The sequence below is a fragment of the Aethalodelphis obliquidens genome, unplaced genomic scaffold, assembly GCF_003676395.1.
Source record: "Aethalodelphis obliquidens isolate GAN/ISIS:26980383/991018 unplaced genomic scaffold, ASM367639v1 scaffold28, whole genome shotgun sequence".
NCBI classification, from domain to species: domain Eukaryota; kingdom Metazoa; phylum Chordata; class Mammalia; order Artiodactyla; family Delphinidae; genus Aethalodelphis; species Aethalodelphis obliquidens.
In genome coordinates, this window is record NW_020837972.1 from 7,867,381 (window position 1) to 7,889,778 (window position 22,398).

At 45.0% G+C, this 22,398-nt stretch overlaps 3 protein-coding genes and 1 pseudogene across 3 annotated transcripts; 2 read left to right on the top strand and 2 right to left on the bottom strand.

Moving 5' to 3' along the window:
• Positions 1 to 274: 274 nt before the first annotated feature.
• Positions 275 to 6,948, top strand: SRSF9 (serine and arginine rich splicing factor 9). The gene is made up of 4 exons (XM_027124563.1): positions 275 to 628; positions 2,999 to 3,159; positions 4,658 to 4,830; positions 6,453 to 6,948. Exons 1-4 carry the CDS (start codon positions 441 to 443, stop codon positions 6,594 to 6,596), a joined length of 666 nt encoding a protein of 221 aa, XP_026980364.1. The 5' UTR covers positions 275 to 440; the 3' UTR covers positions 6,597 to 6,948.
• A 575-nt stretch (positions 6,949 to 7,523) lies between these two features.
• GATC (glutamyl-tRNA amidotransferase subunit C) lies at positions 7,524 to 19,245 on the bottom strand. Its single transcript, XM_027124564.1, has 4 exons — positions 19,074 to 19,245; positions 18,806 to 18,978; positions 11,664 to 11,767; positions 7,524 to 8,224 (listed from the first exon to the last, which is right to left on the bottom strand). The coding sequence occupies exons 1-4, from the start codon at positions 19,152 to 19,154 to the stop codon at positions 8,172 to 8,174; spliced, it is 411 nt and encodes a 136-aa protein (XP_026980365.1). The 5' UTR covers positions 19,155 to 19,245; the 3' UTR covers positions 7,524 to 8,171.
• Positions 10,101 to 11,341, bottom strand: LOC113630029 (heterogeneous nuclear ribonucleoprotein A1-like; annotated as a pseudogene).
• TRIAP1 (TP53 regulated inhibitor of apoptosis 1) lies at positions 19,196 to 22,154 on the top strand. Its single transcript, XM_027124567.1, has 2 exons — positions 19,196 to 19,397; positions 20,352 to 22,154. The coding sequence occupies exons 1-2, from the start codon at positions 19,218 to 19,220 to the stop codon at positions 20,433 to 20,435; spliced, it is 264 nt and encodes an 87-aa protein (XP_026980368.1). The 5' UTR covers positions 19,196 to 19,217; the 3' UTR covers positions 20,436 to 22,154.
• The last annotated feature ends 244 nt before the right edge of the window (positions 22,155 to 22,398 follow it).

Here is a 22,398-nt window from a genome sequence, read left to right on the forward strand (position 1 = left end):
CGGCCCGCGGGGCCCACCCTGAGCGCTACACCCGTTTCACCTCAGCAAATGTTCACAAAAACCTGTGAGGTAGGCAGCGCTACAGAGAGAGAAAACTGAGGCCCAGGGAGCCTGACTCACTTGCCCAAGTCGACGCAGCTGGCGAGTGACTTGCCTTGGGGAACTGACTCCAAATCGCCTGACTCCAAGCTCTCTCCCTGTTGTCGCCCCCCGACCCCCTTTGCACCTACAGGGGGCGCAAGCGCACGCGCAGTCGTCGCAGCCGCGTCCCCTTTAAGAGGATTCCTTTTGCCTCCTCCGACCCTTTCGCTTCCGTTCCTGTTCCCACAATGCTGTGCGGCTGAGCGCCTCCGAGCCCGCTGGGACGCTGCGGGGGGACCCCGGCTGAGGCTGCGGCGGGGACGTGGGCTGCGGCAGGCCCGCGGCGTCGCGCGGTGCGGATGTCGGGCTGGGCGGACGAGCGCGGCGGCGAGGGCGACGGACGCATCTACGTGGGGAACCTTCCGACCGACGTGCGCGAGAAAGACTTGGAGGATCTCTTCTACAAGTACGGCCGCATCCGCGACATCGAGCTAAAGAACCGGCACGGCCTCGTGCCCTTCGCCTTCGTGCGCTTCGAGGACCCGCGGTGAGGGCCCCGCGCCGCCCGCCAGCCCGCCGGCCGGCCCGACGCCCCGGGCCCCCGCCTTCTCTCCTCTCCCCGCTCCTTTCCAGGGCTTCCCCTCCCCCCTCGCCGCAGACCCCTCACGGCGCCCCCGGGTGGAGGCTGAGGCCTCCTCTCGCCGCGGGGCTCCGGGCAGTCCTTTGCTCTTTGCTCCGTCACTTCCTCTATAATTTTTTTTTTTACTTAGAAACACAAAAGCCGGGTCTTGGGAGGGCCCAAGCCCACCCAGACCGACCTCAGGGATGGTACAGATGCCCGTTCTCTCCCTCGCGTCAGGACAGGCACCCTTCGGAGAAAGCGGCCCAGGGCTTGGGAAGCTTGGCCCCTGAGCCGGCCCGGAGAGGACTGGGTGAGGAGGGAAGGGTCGCCCTCCCTGCCCACTCCTCCCCGCAGCTGGGACTCGCCATTGTGGGGCGCACAGTGCCGGGGTGTGGATGCCTTTGGAGGGCGTATAGGGGGGCTCCTTGATGGAACGGATCTCCATCCACGCGCGCCCCGCCCCACACGGCCAGGGCCTCGTTCTGATAAAAGCGTCAGGGATTTGGGAAAACTTGTAAAACAGTCTGATGGGGGTCTCTGATTTCACTATTCCTTCTCTAATAAGGGAGGCACCGCTAGATGCTAAGGGCCCCGAGGATGTGGAAGCTCTAGATCCCGAAACCGGCTCGAAGGGGGTCTTTGTGACTTTGCAGAGTGTCGGCCCTTGCCCCAGAAAAGGCCTGGTAACTTTCAACACTGCGCTTGTTGGTTCGCACTGTGTTGGTTACTAGACTCGGGGTAAATTGGAGCCCGCTCGCTGGTTTCCAGCACTGGCAGAGGGAGCGCTTTGCCTATTCTGCGCCCTGCGGGCTTCACTAGGAGGACTGCTCGTGGGGTGTCCTGCCCATCTTGGGTGATACGAGGCAAGGGGCAGCGTCTGAGGATGAGGAGGCTGGATGTACCCTGAGGCTTTGATGGCTGAAGACTCTGACGGAGCTCATTCCTAGTGTCTTGCCATTTGCCTTAAAAAATGGAACTAGGCATTTTCACACACCTAAACTGGAAAAGGTTGTTCTATTAATTAGTAACAGTTCCCGTGTTTCTTAAGTTGCTGTGTGTCATGTGCCATACTATGTATTATTTAGCATTTTCAACAGTCTATAAACTAGGTGCTACTAATCACATTTTCAGATGAGGTAACAGGATTTAGAGTTGATGAAAGGGAAGGGTACTAGGGAAGGTAGGATTTGAATCTACTGCCCTGCCGAATACAAACTTACTGTATGGTATGTCGTCTTTTCCTCATTCCTTTCATAATGAAAAGCTATCTTTTGCTATCACTAGATGCCAAGTTTCAAGCAAAGCACTGCACACGTAGTATCTTATTTAATCCTTACAAAAACCCTGTGAGACAGGCATATTACATTCACATGTAAAATCTTGATCACATACTTACCCAGAGACAACTCCTAGTACGTAGCAGGAGGATGATTTGAACTGAGGACAGTTTTTATCAGTCTTAAACCCTGGCAGTTCTGCCTCTCTCTCACTGTATTATGAATATAGCTAGGGTTGAACTGGATGTGGTCCTCCTTGCTCTTAATCCTGGGACTGGAATCTTGATTAGTGTTTATGTGCCTGTGACAACTGAATGCTGCCTTCATTAGTATGTCTTCAGCTGTTTGTCCTCTCACCCTCTGAGGGCATTCTCTCTCCTATCAATATTGGAGAACCAGCTTGGTGTTCCTAACTCTCCTAGAGCCCTAGGAAAGACTTTAAAGTATTACTTTATTGGATATTTACCTCTTTTGATGAAACTGTACCCAGAGTGGTTTTGACAACTTAGTCCTCCAAACCATGCTGAAAAGGTACACTTGAAGGAATTCCATATTCCTCACAAAACACTAATTTGCATTTGTCTTTTGAGCCTTACCTCTTTTTAAATGGGTTTTTCTTTCTATAGACCTGAATGTACTAGGCCTTGAGGAAGAATATTAAAGAACTAGTGTGTGGTGTGCGTTTTGAGAAACAGCTCACCAAGGTTAGAGAAACACTTTTATTGGCAAAATCAGTCATCTGTCAACAGTTTATTTTTTTCTGAATTAGTTCTCTTATCTGTTTATCTATTCATTATCATTTCATACCTAGAGAACCCTGTGTGTGACAGCTGTAAAGTTTAATTCCAATATCATGAAAGGTCTTCAAACCAAAGCAGTAGTGCATCAAGTTCCGGGTTTTTGTTCTTTTGTTTGTTTTCTCACTTGAGGTTTTCTTTTTATTCTTGTTACTCATGTTCCTCACTGGGAAGTCAGTCGGCCCTCCTGAGTAGCACTAACTCCAAACTTTTCTTTGCAGAGATGCTGAGGATGCAATTTATGGAAGGAATGGTTATGATTATGGCCAGTGCCGGCTTCGTGTGGAGTTCCCCAGGACTTACGGAGGTCGGGGTGGGTGGCCCCGTGGTGGGAGGAATGGGCCTCCTACAAGAAGATCTGATTTCCGAGTTCTTGTTTCAGGTATGTTCCTTTCAAACTAAATAAGATGATGCATGTAAAATACTTAGCACAGAGTCTGGCCTCCAAGAAATGTTAGCTGTTATTCTTCAGTGCGTGGGATGTGTGGGGTTTTCTTTTCAACAGCCCATGCACAGTGACAGTCTGAAGCCCTGCCAGTGAGGCAGGTACCTTGCCAATGAAATTGCACTGATAGTGCAGCCTTGATAGAACATAAACTTTCTTCTTATAATGGAGTTTTCTAGTGTTGAAAGGGAAGATGGCAAAACCCCTTGAGCTGGAATTCTAAAGACATTTTCTTTTGGAATGTACCCTGGTGTTGGACTTGCTAGAAAGACATTGCAGAAGCCAGATTTGAACAAATTACCTAGCCTTGGATCCTAAAATAGGCCATATTTTGTGGTGGTTTTGGAATTATGTAAAAAAGAAACCAAAACTACAACTTGGGAGTCTTAGTGATTGTATTGCAAAGTATAGAACGAAATGTCTAGTGTTGACAAGTGATGAAATGCTAAGCTCAGAGGTTTATGCATCTTTTTGAAATATTAACACACTGGTAAAAACCTGGGGCCTTTTGCACACTGCAGGGGTGTTTTAGGGCCCTGGTGGAGTGAAGTGTATTGAGGAGCTTGGCACTTAGATGTGAATGTCACACAGTCACATCAGACTCCCATGGTGCTTGAGAGTGATACTGTCAGTATCTGCCTATCTGTGTCCCTTTGTAATTTTTTAACCCCAGAACTCTATTCCCTCCTTCAGGATGTCATACATATCTTTTTTTCTCTCCATGCTGCTCTGAAATCCTGCTTAGAAAACTATTAGGAAATGGCTGCAGTCCTGAGCTGTGAGCGGTAAACACAGCCTTTGAGAGCAGGAGCACATTTCCCTTTCATGACATCAGGTAGGGTTGTATGACTCCCGACTAGTTTTAGCGTCTGAGTCTTACCTTTTCCCCTACTGTATTGAAGAGTGTTGGTGATCTTTTAAGAGGTACTTTGTCTAGTTTGTCAGTCATTCACACCTACAAGAAAACAAACTTTAGATTTTTGTTGTGTTACTTCAGCTACACTTTGGTTATTTTATTGGATGGTTTCAAAATTCCCATGTCCTGGGAACCCAGTCAGGCAAGAAATAATTGGTACCGATAAATTTCATAATGGAAAAAATTAGAACTCAAAGTCTTGGGAGTTTGTTATTAATTATGAAGGACAAAGAAAGAGAGGCTCTGAATTCTTAGAGGTACTAAACCTATAACGGGATGAACTTCTTGGTCTGTTGGAAAGGCTTGGTCTCTGGAAGATTATCCTAGGACCAGCTTCTTATGGTGGTTTACCACACATACTTTAGTGTTCTTCTCTGGTTTTGTGTCCCTTATTAAAATTGTGATTTGGGGACCCTCAGGATTTAAAAGTAGTGATTGATGGAGAAGGGACCCTAGGTCTTGATGGCTCTTAACATAGATGAAGGATATGGCCTCTTTTCTTATGTTCTCTGTGCCTAGGACTTCCTCCATCAGGCAGCTGGCAGGACCTGAAAGATCATATGCGAGAAGCTGGGGATGTCTGTTACGCAGATGTGCAGAAAGATGGAATGGGGATGGTTGAATATCTCAGAAAAGAAGACATGGAATATGCCCTGCGTAAACTGGATGACACCAAATTCCGCTCTCATGAGGTGGGTCCCCACCTTCTGTTGAGGAGCTTGTACCTAGACCACTCCACCTGAAGCTGACCTAGCAGAAGTAGCAACAGGCCATGCGTTTGCCATTTGAGGACCTCACAATACCATTAAAGATCTATCTTACGTGGACAAAGCCAAGGAATTCATCATGCCTAAGCCCTGCAGGGTCATAACAGAGAGAAGTCTGCAGTCATAGTATTTTTAACCTGGAAAGAATACTGGTGCAGTCTGTCATAATGTGGTGAGCTATTCCATGATAACACCCTTTCACAACTGGCTTAATCTGCAGTGTCCCTCCATGAACCTAATTATTATGGCTCTCCCTCCTTTGGGTCTCGTCTGGGCTCTGCAAGCCAACCTCATCATCTCAGCCCTTCTAGGTACTGCTACTGGGGCTGAGTTGTCACTTCACTGTGTCTTTCCCAAAGTGATGCAGGAGCCTCTTTGAAACCTGAGCCCTTGGCATTTTCTTGTTGTTCATCACCTCACCCTGGGGACTTAGTTCTTCATGTACTTCCTTTCAAGTAGGTGGCTGCTGCTTTGGATCTCAGTCTGATTCAAATGGTGACTATTCCTCTGATACCACTGAGACCAGATACCAGACCACCAATTGGACATTTTTTCTGGTTATCCTGTCCTGACTTGCTATGGGGTTTAGGGATGTCTGGGGACATGAATTTCTGGGCCCATTTCTTTTTCTAAGGATTCATATAATTCCCTAACTTTATGGCTTGGAGGCTGCCTGGGTTGACAGTGCTTTTGCTCAGACTGTCCTCTAAGACTTGAATTTGCAGCAGAAACAAAACAGCACCTGGTTGTCAGTTATACTACAAAGCAGGGTCTCAGTAAGGGTAATCAAATTACTGACTTCACTGAGGGAAAAAGCATCTGGCTTCTTTCATCTTAGGGTCTTTAGATCTGAGAATGCTGGCTGAGGGCAAAGGGCCTGGAGGTAGGCCTGCCTGGACATGACTTCTCTGCTGCTTATTAAAATCTTAGCCGACCTACTCCGAACCCTGGTTCCTCTATATGCAAAATAGTCACAATAATAGCATTATCTTAAAAGACTTGCTAGGGGCTTCCCTCGTGGCGCAGTGGTTGAGAGTCTGCCTGCCAATGCAGGGGACTCGAGTTCGTGCCCCGGTCTGGGAAGATCCCACATGCCGTGGAGCGGCTGGGCCCGTGAGCCATGGCCGCCGAGCCTGCGCGTCCGGAGCCTGTGCTCCGCAACGGGAGAGAGGCCACAACAGTGAGAGGCCCGCGTACTGCAAAAAAAAAAAAAAAAAAAAAGTTGCCAGGAAGCTAAATTATGAAGATAACTAAGCATCTAGCCCAGGTCAGATTCTGGGGGTTAGTGGCAGGAATTCAGATATGTTAACAGTAGTAGCTAGTAGCTGAGTTATTTACCACGTAATCGAGTTGCCATTTATTTGTGTCACCTTGGACAAGAATACCTACCTCCTGCACTATTGCGAGGGTTTAATGAGATAGCATTGTGCCAAGCAAACAGTAAATGCTCAATACTTAACTATTATTGTTAGGCAGCCATGTTAGGTGTTGGTGTGCTTTATTCTTCTGGGTCTTATTTTTTCCTTTACCTTTTGTTTGAATTTCAGGGTGAAACTTCCTACATACGCGTTTATCCAGAGAGAAGCACCAGCTATGGCTACTCACGGTCTCGGTCTGGGTCAAGGGGCCGTGACTCTCCATACCAAAGCAGGGGTTCCCCACACTACTTCTCTCCTTTCAGACCCTACTGAGACAGGTGATGGGAATTTTTTCTTTATTTTTTAGGTGAACTGAGCTGCTTTGTGCTCAGAATCTACATTCCAGATTGATGATTTAGTGTCTTAGGACATTTTTTTAATTTTTTTTTTTTTAAGGAAATAAAACTACATAATTTCTACCAGGGCCATATTAGCAGTGAAACATTTTTAACTGCGGAAATTATGGTTTTGGTTCAGAAACAAGTTGTATATTTTTCACCCCTGATGATGGGAAAAAAAACAGTGCTGTATCTTTGTGGGTTGCTCTTCTACGGAGATCAGCTGTTACTGTGACTTAAGTCGGCCCATTCTGTTTAGAAATATATTTTAAACGTTTAGTAATTGACATGTGTGATTGTCCTTAATTACGTTCATAGATTTCACCAAACAGGCACACTGATATAGTAAAAAAAAAAAAAAAAAAAAAAAAAAAAAATCATTGAGTTGTAGTGGCAGCTTATACCCAGCTGGTAAGGAGCAGGAGTGGATTACTTTATTTGGGGATAAAGATGTTGCTCTGATGGTGGTCTGAGAACTTCAATCCCAAGGGCAGGTTCAGGGTTCTCTTATAATTCAAGGCCAACTGTGTAAATTAAGCTGCTTTAAAGAAAAGAGGGCGCATTGCAGATAGGGGAAGGGAATGGGAAGGCTAAAAACAGACTTTTAAAAGTGGGCACCAGCATAAAGATCATTGGGAAATTCTTAGCCAAAACCAACTTTGGCAGTTGGTTAGGGAAAAAAAAAAAACAAAAAAGTTTTGGTTCTATCACTTTCACTCCTAAATTTGTCTCATTTGTCCCTGGTATCTGAGCTTTAAAAAACAAAACAAACCCCCAAACAAAAAACCCCACTGTCTTGGGATTCTGTTCAGTTCAGTAATCATGGGGCAGGGGGCCTACCTTGTCACAGGCCCAGGACTAGTTTTTTTTTTTAGACCACTTTATTGAAATACAGTTGACCTGTAAAAAGCTGTACATTTAATGTATACAACTCAGTGAGTTTGGGGTTAAGTATACACACATGAAATCACAACCATGAAGGCCATAAACATATCCATCACCTCCCAAAGCTGCCTCCTAACCTTAGCAGGAAGTCAGCCCTCTGCTTGGAGCAAAGTGGGTACCCAAGAACAAATTTAAGTGTGTTCAGTAAAGATAAAAGGCTGCTCAAGTCAATGGAAGCAGCAACTGAAAAGGACAACTCAAGTTGTCACATAGTGATCAGATGCAATGTCTAACAGTTACATAATAGAAAAATTCACTTAAATGCAGTTTGGTAGACAGTCTTTTGGGGAGGGGATAAAATCTTCCATACAAAACAGCCTGTGAGTACACTTGATCCATTTCCTTGGAAACTGGCAATACCTTCTACTTCCGTTGGCATCAGGGACTATTTGCCTTATTTTGGCTAGATCTTTCCCAGTTCTGTCTTCAAAAGAGTTAGTTACTAAGAGATACTTAACCATCACTTTTTTCAGGTGACTGAAGGAAGTGGGAACATTAGTGTTCGTAACAAAATAGTCATTGCACTTCCACGTTTTTAGAGGGCACCCCTTCCCAGAATAGCTACTCAGCAGTGTGAGAAGGGCTCTTTTTCATCCAGCTTTGGCCAAGAGATATTACCTGTTTGAAAACAATAACAAAAAGGAATGTTATAGTTGAGCCTGCTTTCCAACTGGCTCTACACTGAGCTAACTGGTTTGTTATGAAAAATAAGCAGTGGAAATAAGTGTAGCTATTACACTGTTTTTCTAATTACGATCTGAAAGAACCAGTTATAAGTGAAGCGTAATCAATGCACACTTTTCAGTAAGTAACAGAGACAGGTTAATTGGACATTTATATGCATATGGGAGAGGACGGAGAGACTATGACTGTGAACTCAGTTTTTCCCAAGAAGCAAAGTCTGACACAAGGTTCTATTTGAGAAACAGCACATGTGATCAATGGATGTGTCTGCTGAAACAGCAACAACTATCAGACACTGAGATTGAGAGATTATAAAATCTTATTTCTCTCCACAGTTAACTGAGGTGGTTCAGTTAATCAGAGGCATGAGCTCAAAATTTTTTTTTGCGGTACGCAGGCCTCTCACTGTTGCGGCCTCTCCCGCTGCGGAGCACAGGCTCCGGACGCGCAGGCTCAGCGACCATGGCTCACGGGCCCAGCCGCTCCGCGGCATGTGGGATCTTCCCGGACCGGGGCATGAACCCGTGTCCCCTGCATCGGCGGGCGGACTCTCAACCACTGCGCCACCAGGGAAGTCCGAGCTCAAAATTTTTTTAGCTTTCCTTCCCATCCTTGCTTCAACCAGAGCTTTTCTTTAATTGGTTGGTCTTGATCAAAGAGGTATTCCCTGAGCCAGAGGACTGATGTTTGTCTCTGGAGGCTGCTCACGATGGTTCTCCACTGAGGGACATCTTCTGAACTTGAAGCTGGCACTTGGAAAGCCATCTACCTGGAGTGCTTAGGCTAGTCCCATTCCCCAATGTCCAGAGGGGTGCAGCAGCTCTGAGGGCTCACCTATCTGCAGTTCAGCTACCCAAGGTTCTGGGTTTTATTATTGGCCCAGAGTTTTAAAATAGTTACAGTGAGGTTTAAAGATGCAAATCTCCACACTAGGGGTTGCAGATTGATCACAGGATGCACCTGGCTTGCAGCAGGTATGTTTTATTTTCATGGTATTTTTTTAAATCTTGAATTAACACTTAAAATTTGGGAAATAGCACACAAAATGCCAGATGTCCAGGTTCTCTGGGAAAATGGGCTCCCATTCTTGCCTGGCACTGAATGAGAAGCAGCCCATGCCAGCTGCCCCTTTAGGCATAGCTTGAGCTCCAGATTTGCCACTCTACGCATCTCTCCCTGCCTCGGTCCTGTTTTTGTTTTGCTCATTCCTGTTAACACCTGGCCCCTAGAGGTGAATGTGACCCCTGGAATCTACTGCCACCTTAGTGTCACCACCTGTATATACTTTGTTTTTTGTTGTTATTAATACATGTATTATTTTTTTTTCTAGAGGGTATTAAATTGTTTATTACACATGATAATGGATGATACACAAGCTTCACTCCCATCTATATCTGGTACCATAATCCAATTTAGATATATTGCATAGGGTGTGCCAACAATCATATATTAATAATCAAAAAACTCCATGACTTGGCTTGGGTGACCCTTTTCATGGTGAACTCCAGGTCACAACACAGTAACTGTCAGTTCAACTACACCAAGGTTTCGGAAGACAGTAGCTTCTCCACCAAAGCAGGTTGTAAATAAATTTTGAATGGAACCTGGCATCACCCTGAAGGAGCTCTAACTTCACACTGTTGGGGTAGTTTTACCAAAATGGCTCCAGGGTAGACTAACTTCACAGCACATTAAAAAAGACGCGTTCATTCAGCGTCACGATCAGACTATTACGTTTAGCAATCAACAGCATGGGTGAAAAAAAAAATCTACATTAAAACCCTTTGTTGGAATGCTTTGCACTTTCCACAGAACAGAAACTAAAATAACTGTTATACACTTAGTCACAAATACAGTCGTCGAGTTTTTTTTGCCCATACACGTGAGTATTGTCTAAAACATGTCTTCTTTGTAGCAGCCAGGCCCTGCCACCACTGTGCTTGGCTGAGCTCACAAATCTGTTGTAACCTGTAGCTTCCCTGTCACTTCTCTGGCTCTCCTCTCCTGCTAAGCTTTGTTTCCTGGCAGTAATCAAAACCTTCTGCCACTGCCATAGCTACTGCTGCTGCTGGAACCACCATAGTCACCTTGGTTTCGGGGTTTGGCAAAGTATTGGCCTCCACCACCATAGGGGCCAGAACTTCTGCCTCCAAAGTTTCCTCCTTTCATGGGTCCAAAATTTGAAGATTGATTGTTGTAACTGCCAAAATCATTGTAGCTTCCACCACCTCCAAAATCGCTTCCATCATTACCAAATCCATCATAGCCATCCCCACTGCCACCATATCCACCACCACCGCGGCTGCCACCAAAGCCACCTTGACCACTGAAGTTTCCTCCACGACCAAAGTTGTCATTCCCACCAAAACCACCTCCATGACCACCACCAAAGTTTCCAGAACCACTTCGACCTCTTTGGCTGGATGAGGCACTAGCCATCTCTTGCTTAGATAGGGCTTTCCTTACTTCACAGTTTTGGCCATTCACAGTGTGGTATTTCTGAATGACAATCTTGTCTACAGAGTCATGATCATCAAAGGTTACGAAAGCAAAGCTTCTCTTTTGCCACTGCCTCAATCAGTCATGATTTCAATCACTTCAATTTTCCCATACTGTTCAAAATAATCTCTTAGATGTTCTTCAGTGTCTTCTTTAATGCCACCAACAAAAATCTTTTTCACAGTTAAGTGGGCACCAGGTCTTTGAGAATCTTCTCTTGAGACGGCCCTCTTTGGTTCCATCCACCTTGTGTGGCCTTGCATTCATGGCCACATCCACCTCCTCCACAGTGGCATATGTGACAAACCTGAAGCCTCTGGAGCGTGTGGTGTTTGGATCCCTCATTACCACACAATCTGTGAGCGTTCCCCACTGCTCAAAATGGCTCCTCAGACTCTCATCGGTTGTTTCAAAGCTCAAACCTCCGATGAAGAGCTTCCGCAGCTGTTCGGGCTCTTTGGGTGACTCTGACTTAGACGTGGTGGGGGAGACGTCAACGATGCTTACTCGGCGGCGTCCACAAGCAGAAGGGAGTAATCTCCATGTGTTTTTTTAATTTCCAGTTTTATTGAGATAATTGACATACATTGTATAAGTTTAAGGTGTGTAACACAATGATTTGATACATGTGTATATTGCAAAATGATTACCATGATATGATTAGTTAACATCCTAGAGTCACCATGCTGTACATTATATCCCTAGGACTTATTTAACTTATAACTGGAAGTTTTTACCTTTTGACTTCCTTCACCCTTTTGCCACTTTATACTTGTCAAAGTGCTTTCACATAGCAAATCTGGGCCTCACAATTCTTACTGCATTCTTAGTTTAGTGTGGGACAGTCTGTTAAGCCATTTTGGGCAACACATACCTGGGGGAGCCACAAAATACTCCTCCACAACGCGATGGGAGTTTTGTAGTAGTTCTTCAGCACAGTTGCCTTCTACCACATTGTCGGATCTCAAGTACAGACATCTACAAAACCAGAAGTTTAAGGTTACCTTCTCAGAACATGGCTTCTAGGGCATGGGTGGAGAGGGTCAAGTACGGGAGAACAAGGGAGCAGCATATTCTTGAGTTATAGTCACTGCTCAAAGATGGAGGAGTTGTACTCAACAGCAGACCAAATAACAGCCTACCATTTATAGATTCTCCCAAGAACCCTGTGAGGTAAGTGGTAATTATTCCTCAGGATTGATATGTTTAATATTTTTTATGATTACTATGGGTAAGTTGCTTTTGGCGGAGATAGGTAAGAAGGCAATTACAGTATAATATATTAAATCTAACAGAGGTAAGCAATGCTCGCCAAGGGACTAGATAGGGGGACCTAACCCAGCCTGGGTGAGAGACAGGTCCTCAGAACAGGTGATGTCACTCCTTAACCATGATCAAGGAACAGCTGGGTTAGGACTTCCCCGCTGGTCCAGTGGTTAAGGCTCTGCGCTGCCAATGCAGGGGGCCCAGGTTCAATCCCTGGTCAGGGAACTAGCTCCCACATGCCACAACTTAGAGCCTACATGCCGGGCTTCCCTGGTGGCACAGTGGTTAAGAATCCGCCTGCCAATGCAGGGGACACGGGTTCGAGCCCTGGTCGGGGAAGATCCCACGTGCCGCACAGCAACTAAGCTGTGTGCCATAATACTGAGCCTGTGCTCCGCAACAAGACAAGCCACTGCAATGAGAAGCTCACGCACCACAATGAAGAGTAGCTCCTCAGTGCAACTAGAGAAAGCCCACGCGCAGCAACAAAGACCAACGCAGAAAAAATAAATAAGTTAATTAAAAAAAAAGAAGAGCCCCCATGCCACAACTAAAGATCCTGCACACAGCAATGAAGATCCCATGTAAGACCCGGCATAGCCAAATAAATAAATATTTTAAAAATATGTATACACTTTAGGGTTCCCTGCTGGCGCAGTGGTTGGGAATCTGCCTGCCAATGCAGGGGACACGGGTTCGAGCCCCGGTCTGGGAAGATCCCACATGCCGCGGAGCAACTAGGCCCGTGAACCACAACTACTGAGCCTGTGCGTCTGGAGCCTGTGCTCTGCAACAAGAGAGGCCGCGATAGTGAGAGGCCCGTGCACCGCGATGAAGAGTGGCCCCCGCTTGCCACAATAGAGAAAGCCCTCGCACAGAAACGAAGACCCAACACAGCCAAAAATAAATAATAATTTTTAAAAATATATGTATACACTTAAAAAAAAAGAAACAGCTGGATTGGGGGGAGTGATGGGAAATAAGCAAGGTGCAGAAACTTGCTCAAGATTGGTTATAAATAACCTAAGCTGCTAAGTGACAGGACTGGGATCCGAGCCCGGTTCTGGTACCCCTAAGATGAGTGCTTTTTTCATCGCAACCACCTTTGTGGATGTAAAAGTACCTGCCGTTGCAAGATGTACCACAAACATAGCTCAAGAATCTCACACTGTTTTCGGGGCTTAGTGGTTTCATTAAACTATCCAGATGGCAAACTAGTGAAACCAAACAGGAGTTGAACACATCTGTGGGGCTTCACTACTGTTTTAAGGTTTAAAAGTGCATGACAAGAGGTTTGAGTTGGCTTCCAGATACCTGGGCTGAAAAATAAGCAGTCTGCTCAATCACTAAGAGGGTAGCAGCCAAGCTCTTTCTGCTCTGAGCCAGACATAGACTGCAGGCTAAACCTAATGGGACAATGGCGCAAGGGTGTGACATGAACATCTGGGTAAAGGCTGCATAGAAGGCCAAGTTGTAATGGTAAGATTCTTTTAGGAAAGGATTGGTTCTTCTATTTCTTTGGGGCACCCAGCCCTGGGCAAGACACGATAAACACTTATTCATGGTGCAAAGAGTGGAAAGCTGGACTCTATTCCAGGACTGGCACCGTCTTAATGCGTCACCTTGAACAAGTATGATCTTTCTAAGACCTTAAGCTTCTTGCCAAAAAAAGTGAAGGTCGCACTAGATTTTTTTTTTTTTTTTTTTTTTTTTACCATACAAGGATTATGCACTCATACTCATTCAAGGAAACTTGGAGAACAAAAATAAAAGTAATCTGCAAAGGTGACCATTGGACTTTCTGGGGTTTATATTTCTGTTGGGCAATATAACAAAATGGCTAAGAGACTGGGCTCCTGAATCACTGCAGAATTCAAACCCCAGAGCTGCACATGGCCTGTATGCAAGTTACTTATCCTTTCCATGTATCAGTTTCCTTGTTTGTAAAATGCTTCAGAGAATTGCTGGGACAATTAAATGAAATGATGTTTAAAAAGAAGGTCTGGTAATGCTGGGCTTACATTCTTAGGGCAACAGAAGGTGGGCGCTGAATAGCACCTGCTCTTTTTTCAAAAAGAGTTTGTACACCCCGGGTACACCTCAGTCGCCACTACTCATTCAGAGAATACCTATGCACTTAACCTGCTATAATCACTCACAACCCTCCCAGTCCATAGGGACTGGAGGCTGCTAATTGTTCCTGGGCGTTTGGAGATTTTGACAAAAAAGACTATACTACTGCCAAGAGGTGGTTAAAAGCTACTGCTTCCCAACAGTAGGTAGCAATTGATCTGTTCACTCATTTGGTAATTGGGTTTCCTATTAAGTGACATTTCCAGAAAGACAAAATTCACCTCTTTAAATATCACACATTTCCACCTAATTACTATTTAAGATGGAGTTGTTTGTAGAATAAATCCACACCTCCCTATTTTCTTAAACACAGGCTACTGAACACAGGGTCTCTGAGGGTGGCACACCAAGCAGACCCCTCACTTGGCAAGTCGCTTAACTTTTCTTGACCTTGGAATCATGCATAAAACACCAAACAAGACCAGATGAGCTCTTTAAGTGCCTATCAATTATAACTGACTGAATGTCTACCTCACCTCATCTTTCTCAGTCAGGGTTCTATTATAAGAGCATTTAGTCCAGATACGTAGGACAACTTCTATGCATCTGGGCTACTTGTTAGTTATGTACCATCCTTGGGAGACTTGAAAAAAGAGTCCATTGATCTTTCTGTGTCCTCAATCAGATGAAAGACCCCGGTTGAGAAAACTTTTGACTGTGAATTAGAAATCCCTGCCCTCTAAAGCTCACAGACAAGGCACTTAAACCAGTAATTGAGGGAAATGCATTTAATTTCATGGAAAGCACTATGGCAGCATGGCAGAAGAAGTGCCTCTGTTGGCCCTTGGGCTGACCAATGGAACAGTTCTGCTGTTGTATTAGTTTCTTTCTGCCTCTTCCCTGCTATCAGGCTGCCAGGAGTTGTTTCTCTGGGCACCACTCTACTTCCATCTACAAGCCTTTTAATTTATTTCTAGTTTCATGCGGACTGAAATGAGCGCTAATCGATTTGGCAAATAAGGCTCTGAGGGACGTCCTAAGCATTGAAGTTATTTGGCTGCAGTCAGAGATGTCACCTGAGTCAGTCTCTGGATCTGAGATGAAAAAGGATAAAGTTTCTAGGGGCTGACTTTATTATTGATTGATTGACTGATTTTTTTGGCTGCGCCACGAGGCTGGTGGGATCTTAGTTCCCCGACCAGGGATTGAACCCGGGCCCCAGCAGTGAAAGCACCGAGTCCTAACCACTGGACTGCCAGGGAATTCCTGGGGCTGACTTTAGAGGGCATATCTAGAGCAGTATTTGAGAGAAGCTCTGAGTTCCAAGTCCTGGATTCTCCTCGTAATACCTGTGAAACTTTGGCGCAGGTTACATAACCTTTCTGAGCCTTGGTTTCTTCATCTATGAAAGAGATACTAGTATTTGCCTTTCGGGATTATATGTGATTACTGAGATATAACGCATATAAAATCTTAGTGCCTGGTACATAAGCATGCTAATGCTTTTTAGCTCAAAACAAATGATAGGTTATTAATGGGCCAAGATATTTCCGTTAGCCAGTCAGGACCTTTACAGCTAGTGTGGCTATCACCTAAAACCATTTAACACTTGTCTTCACTTAACTGGGTTCCATTTCAAATGTCAGTGAAGGCAGTACATTCAAAACATGAAAATCCTACAAATGTCACATCTAAAATGGAATCATTACCCCAAACTGGTTTCCTAATTTATGGCAAGACTGCAAATCACTGAATACTAAGTCACTATTCCAGTTACCAGAACCAAATCCCTCTTCATCTTTTCCACAAACTCTTCCCTGAATAATAGTTGCATTTCTTTATAGTTACCCTCTAGATGCCTTGGGAAATTCTGACTGCTCTTTGCACTCTATTCCCACCTTTCCCATAGATAATAAAGAACATTCAACAAACATTTACTGAGTGTCTGCTCAGTGCTAGATGAAGATGAGCAATAACAGACATGCTTCCTGTGAGGTGGACAAGCAGTAGGAGAGGGGCAGAGAATCAAATATCAATTAAATACATGTATAAATACATGTAAAATTACAGCTCTTTTGAATACCATGAGAGCCACAGGTCCTGAAAGAGAACCTGACTCAATACAGAAGAATGAAAACTTCCTTGAGGAAGTGGCAGTTGAAATCTGAAGAAAGGAAATTAAGTAGGCAAAAAAAAAAAAAAAAAAAAGGAATGTGGGGACTTCCCTGGCAGTCCAGTGGTTAAGATCCCACGCTTCCACTGCAGGGAATACGCGTTTGATTCCTAGTCAGGAAACTAAGATCCTGCATGCCGCACAGTGAGGCCAAAAAAAAAAAAAAGGAATGCATGGGCTGAGATGGGGGTAAAGGCAAGAGCCCAGAATTCTAACAAGGGGAAAGAATGGAGAGCTCTGGGAAAGCAATGTCTTGAAGAAGTGGGCAGAAGCTTGGTTAAATGATGCCCCACAGGCTATGGTGAAGCTTTCCTTTTTATCCTAAAGAGCACTAGGAAGCCACCTGAAGGGCTTGGGTAGGAGAATGACATCAGATTTCTGTTTTGAAACACTGTAACTTTGGGCAAATTGGTTAACCTCCCTAGACCTAAGCATCAAGATTACAAAATAGAGGATTTGAAGGAATCAAAGACTGGAGTGAGGGCTTCCCTGGTGGCGCAGTGGTTGAGAGTCCACCTGCCGATGCAGGGGACACAGGTTCGTGCCCCAGTCTGGGAAGATCCCACATGCTGCGGTGCGGCTGGGCCCGTGAGCCATGGCTGCTGAGCCTGTGTGTCAGGAGCCTGTGCTCCGCAACGGGAGAGGCCACAACGGTGAGAGGCCCGCGTGTATCGCAAAAAAAAAAAAAAAAAAAAAAAGACTGGAGTGAGACCACGAGGCTAGCAAGCACTTTACATGAAGGTTATGGTTACAGATAAGTGTGGCTCTCCCTACCGGCATTGACTAATGGCAGCTTTCTTTCTCCCACCTGTACCAGGAGTTTATTTTTAAAAATTCCATCAGAAAAAGGCTAGGACAGAGTTGTAGACTGCCCATATCTTTATAGGCTACATACGCATCCTTTCTAAGAAGCTGCAGTCCCAAACAGCAAACAAGTCTGCTTTTCAAAAAAGATCATTTTCTTTTAAAATGTATTAAGATTTGGCAAAAATTGGTAGAGGTGGGTAGAGGCTGCACCCTTTTAGTATTCATAAGCTGCTTTGTCAAAGACCCACCCCTCCCTGTTTCATTACACTACTTCACTACTTGGGTTATTACTCTGCCCCCTTAGGCATTTGTGTTTTGGGCCCTAGGTGTAAAATGAAAAGTTAAAACTTCCCTCTAGGCTTCCCTGGTGGCGCAGTGGTTAAGAATCCGCCTGCCACTGCAGGGGACACAGGTTTGAGCCCTGGCCCAGGAAGGTCCCACATGCCACGGAGCAACTAAGCCCATGTGCCACAACTACTGAGCCCGCGTGCCACAACTACTGAAGCCCACGCGCCTACAGCCCGTGCTCTGCAACAAGAGAAGCCACGACAATAAGCCACGCAGCGCAACGAAGAGTAGCCCCCGCTTGCCACAACTAGAGAAAGCCGGCACGCAGCAACGAAGATCCAACACAGCCAAAAAACAAACAAACAAAAAAACTTCCCTCTGCATTCCCATCTTCTTTAACACTAACCATCGTTAATAGTTTCTTGCATGCCCTTTCAGGGAACAAAACAAAACTTAATGCATACACCAGAGTATATAAAATAGATTACACATAAAGTATCGATAATACCATACACGATGTCATGAACTTTGCCTTTTTTATTAAGTATATCTTGGAGACCTTTCCATATCAGCATATAGTTATTTCATTATTTTTAACTGCCAAATATTCCAGTGTACTATGATGATGTATTTAGCCATGAAGGACACTTAGAATGTTTCTGGGGTCTGTTTCTTTTCTGTTGTTTTGTATTATAAACAGATTTGCATACCCTGGGTGCTTGTGAACACATCTTGATGCACTTTCACAGATATTTCCATAGGGAACCACGAGGTCAGAAAATATGTACATTTAAAATTTTTGAGACAGGAATTCAGCAGCAAGGAAATCAGACATGAGCTCACATTCTATTAACAAGAAACATTACAAATCAACAAAAATAAGATTATCAAGAAAAATATTAGAAGAAAACCCTGGGACTTCCCTGGTGGTCCAGTGGTTAAGACTCCGCGCTTCCACTGAAGGGATCGCGGGTTCGATCCCTGGTCTGGGAACTACGATCCCGCATGCCGCACGGCCAAAAAAAGAAAACCAGACAGGATAAGGAGTTAATGCAAAGATCCTAGAGGAGCAACGAATCTGGCGTGTTGGAGAAACGGTAAAGAAGCCAATGTGGTTGGAATGATAAAAGCAGTACTTCGGTGCGGTAGGGAGGGACTCTAGGAAGTTGGGCCTCGAAAGTGAAGCTTAGCAGTTCGGATTTTGTTCCTAGTTACACTGGGAGCCATCGAGGATTCTACAAGGGAGGGACAGGATCCATAATGAACAAGGGAAAGAGTGAAAGCACCCGCGGGGTGACCGTGGGCAAGTTCTCGCATCTCGCTTCTGTGAAATGAGACACTAATCCTCATCTTAACTGGGAGCGAAGGCGCCGCAGGCAAGGCTTGGAGGGCCGTAGTCGCGAGCTTACCTGTCCTCCAGAACTGACTCCATGGGCTCCACCCCGTCCGTGTCCACGGCGCGAAGCCGGTCGGCGAAGGCGATGGCTTTCTCCAGCCGTGCCACGGCCTCTTGGCTGCCGAAGTCCACAAGCGCTAGCCGCTCCAAGTGCTCGATCAGCTCGGCCGTGACCCGGCGGCTTCCCTGGGGGAGGATGAGGCGGAGGGCTTGGGTCACAGGTGGGGCCTGCTCCGCCTCCCGCCCCGCTTCGGCACCCGCCTAGACGCCCCGGCCTCTACCTGAGGATCGGCCTTGGAGGGGAAGCCCCGGCGCCCGCCCGCCGACGCTCGAAGGCCCAGCCACACTGCCCGCGTCCACATTTCTCTCCTTCTCGGCCCCCGTAGTGCGTCCTCTCGTAAAGCCTAGCGACGCGCTTAAAAGTGATGACATCCGAGAGCGCCGCCACCGCCGACGCCATGAACAGTGTAGGGGAGGCTTGCACCGACATGAAGCGTGAGTACGACCAGTGCTTCAATCGCTGGTTTGCCGAGAAATTCCTCAAAGGGGACTGCTCCGGGGACCCGTGCACCGACCTCTTCAAGCGCTACCAGCAGTGTGTTCAGGTGAGCTGAGGCCCGGGTCCTCTCGCCTCTACCCCAGGCACCGGCTTCTCTCTACAGTGTCCCTGGCCTCACGCATTGTATCTTGAGGGCGTTGGGACTGGTAGGGTGAAGAAAAGCCTCGATGAGACCAGTGACAGTAGTTCTCTCCCCTACCGTCACCAAGGCTGCCTGGTATCTCTCCGAATGACAAAGTTAAATATTTTTGCAGCACTTTACTTTTTACGGAGCCCAGTAACATTCTTTGGTTCATTTGGTGCTCAACCTGAACTTGCAAAGTGGGTATAGTTATTCGTATTTTATGCATGGAACACTCACGCCCAGAAATAGGAAGTGATTAGTCGAAGTTCACTAGAATCAAGTTTCCTTGGATTTTGCGGTGGTGCACTTTTCCAATATTGCTGAGGGATAAGGAGGGGTGTTAGCCTCTCTGGCCTGTTAGACATTATGGAGGATCTCCTTTTGTTATATTCCCTTCATTGGCCTATTTTATTCTCTCTTGACTAGCCAGAACATCTGCATTCCAGCCCAGTGAATGTGAAACTGATCTGAATCGTAATAACAGCCCTGGGCAAGGCACTCCCAATTAGTTAACTTAAAAAACATCCTCAGTAATTCCAGGTGGAGCTGCTGTCTTTACCCAATATAGATAGGAAAGTTAGGCTTGATCAAAGTTACATAGCCAGTAAGTCCTGGGACTGATTTGAACTTGTGTCTGTCACAATAGAGTGGTGATACTGTTTAAATTCCACTTCTGAATTTTGATGTTAACTCTTTCCAATCTCTCTGGTTTTACAGTTAATTTCTTTGTAATCTTACTTATGTTAAAAAGCATGGGGTTTGAATCATGTTTGGTAGTCCTTATGGTCCAGTCGGATTTACTTTTGTACCATCATATTTATAAAGTTTGGTCCTCAGGCTCCATGTGGACCTTTATCATGTGTTTTCTTCCATCAGAAAGCAATAAAGGAGAAGGAGATTCCTATTGAAGGACTGGAGTTCATGGGCCACGGCAAAGAAAAGCCTGAAAGCTCTTCTTGACCTTGACAGTCACCTTGAAAATGGACTCCTCAAATCAGGAAATTGAGGACTCTGGATCGTGCCAGTTAAAGCTGTGAAGATAGCATCGATTTGATGAATGTAGGAGAGAGGAGTTTCCTGTCCTCCTTGATATTTTTCTCTCATTTGTAAAAGATGATGAAAAAAATCACTCTATGCTTTGAAATTTCTGGCTTTGGCATCAGCAGGAACTCAATGTGCTAAATAATGGGATTATGGTTGCAATACTTGGTCTGGGATCGGTTTTAAATGTATCTTGTATGTAAATGCTGATAAGGTTGTCAGGATGACCAAGGTTGCCTGAGTTATGCTTCGAAGGGCATTACTTGTAAACTGTACTGGGGTTACTGTTCATGGAAGCAACTGGTTAGGATCTCCCTTTTCTCTCACGGAGATAATGCTTTGGAAAGGGTTCCCAGCACAACAGTTTTGATCAATGCTTGGGAGCAGTTTTATTTTTATATAGTAACTTAACTGTTAAGATTGCTGATGGACTGGGTTAGCCAAGAGGAAGACAGCTTTTAACAGTTCCCTACCTTAAGAAGAAGTGTCAGATCTCATAAGAGGTGAAAGCTTCAAGAACACTGTGAACACCATCTCAGAGTTCATGGTGTAGTTCAGCAATTAAGATCCTTGGAGTGGCTATGCAGGAGGATCCTAAATTGCAAAGATTTGCTGTTGCCAGCTTTCAACTTAAGTAAATGAATTACGTCAATCTGTGTATCATAAAAATGCCAAAATGCTGCATCTGGTTAAATGGGGAGAGAAAAGAGTTCACTTTATTTGCCTCCTTTACCCACCCTGCCCTGTAATGCCTGTAATCATGAAGATGGAACAAACTGTAACATTTAGTTTCTATCATTATTTGCCCCTGAAACTCAGTGCACTTTATGGAACTACCACCCTGTAACCCCACACATCCCATATATACACTGGGGGGAGTTTTTTTTATCATTTTAAAATGAAGATTTATCTAAACTAGGTAGTATCATATAGCAAATGGAAACCACTGATTTCTAAAATTTCCACAGTAAGCTACACAGATATCTTAAAATGTTTATATAATGGCACCCCAAAAAATGTCAGCATCAGGTGAGCACTTACACACTTTAGAATATCATGTAGTCTCCACAATTGCATATCTTGAGTAATGTGGTTCAGTTTTTTTTATGTGCCCATATAGTATGAAACTTGATTTACAGAAGTCCTAGATCCTATTATCTCTTCTCCACTTTACCAATTAATAACTTCATATTTAATGTGACCAGTCCTTCATGTCATTGCAATACATTCTGCATTTATATTTTGACAGGTTAAGGTCCATTATACAAAAGATATCTGGAACCCAGTTGAGGGAGTCCAGGCAGCAAGCTGGAGTTAAGTATAACTGTCCTGAAATAAGCCTGCCCACAAGCCAGTAAAACCTTATAGGCTCTTGAATCTTACCACAAAACTGTCTGGTTGAGCCTTGAGAATAAAACAAATGTTATTATAATTGCTACTGAGGGAATAATTTTTTTCTGATTGTTCCTCATGCTATTTTGACTTTATCCTGCCCATAAATTGGCTCCCACTATTTCAACTACTTAAAAGGTTTTAAATTTTGAAGAGGAAATCTTAATTGGTCTTTAATGGTGATCTCTCCTAATTCCTATGGCTACAGGAAGGTTTTAATTCCAGAAACAAAGCCAGTTCTATATGCAGAAATGTGTCACACTGCCTTTATTTCTCCAAAAATTTCTGACCCTTCCAGCCTTCCAGCCTTAAGGGAGCTGAGAGATGACCCAAGATGAGAACTTGACATCTTTGGAGAAACTTATCTGACTATAGGGAGAATTCTTCAGCAAATGCTGGTGTCTTTGCCACCTGAAGTCTTCCAGGACCCAGTTTTGACCCTTAATTAGCTTGACTTGTGGTATCTGCTTTACCCACCCCAGGCACAAGA

What these genes read in the sequence shown, in the direction of transcription:
- SRSF9 (XM_027124563.1), top strand. Translation starts at nt 441, where the DNA reads ATGTCGGGCTGGGCGGACGAGCGCGGCGGCGAGGGCGACGGACGCATC. An exon ending in GTGCGCTTCGAGGACCCGCG is followed by an intron (nt 629 to 2,998) that starts GTGAGGGCCCCG and finishes TTTTCTTTGCAG; the next exon opens with AGATGCTGAGGATGCAATTT. An exon ending in TTTCCGAGTTCTTGTTTCAG is followed by an intron (nt 3,160 to 4,657) that starts GTATGTTCCTTT and finishes CTCTGTGCCTAG; the next exon opens with GACTTCCTCCATCAGGCAGC.
- GATC (XM_027124564.1), bottom strand. Translation starts at nt 19,154, where the DNA reads ATGTGGACGCGGGCAGTGTGGCTGGGCCTTCGAGCGTCGGCGGGCGGG. An exon ending in GAGTCAGTTCTGGAGGACAG is followed by an intron (nt 11,768 to 18,805) that starts GTAAGCTCGCGA and finishes CTGGTTTTGTAG; the next exon opens with ATGTCTGTACTTGAGATCCG. An exon ending in GTATTTTGTGGCTCCCCCAG is followed by an intron (nt 8,225 to 11,663) that starts GTATGTGTTGCC and finishes GTTTTCAAACAG; the next exon opens with GTAATATCTCTTGGCCAAAG.
- TRIAP1 (XM_027124567.1), top strand. Translation starts at nt 19,218, where the DNA reads ATGACATCCGAGAGCGCCGCCACCGCCGACGCCATGAACAGTGTAGGG. An exon ending in GCTACCAGCAGTGTGTTCAG is followed by an intron (nt 19,398 to 20,351) that starts GTGAGCTGAGGC and finishes TTCTTCCATCAG; the next exon opens with AAAGCAATAAAGGAGAAGGA.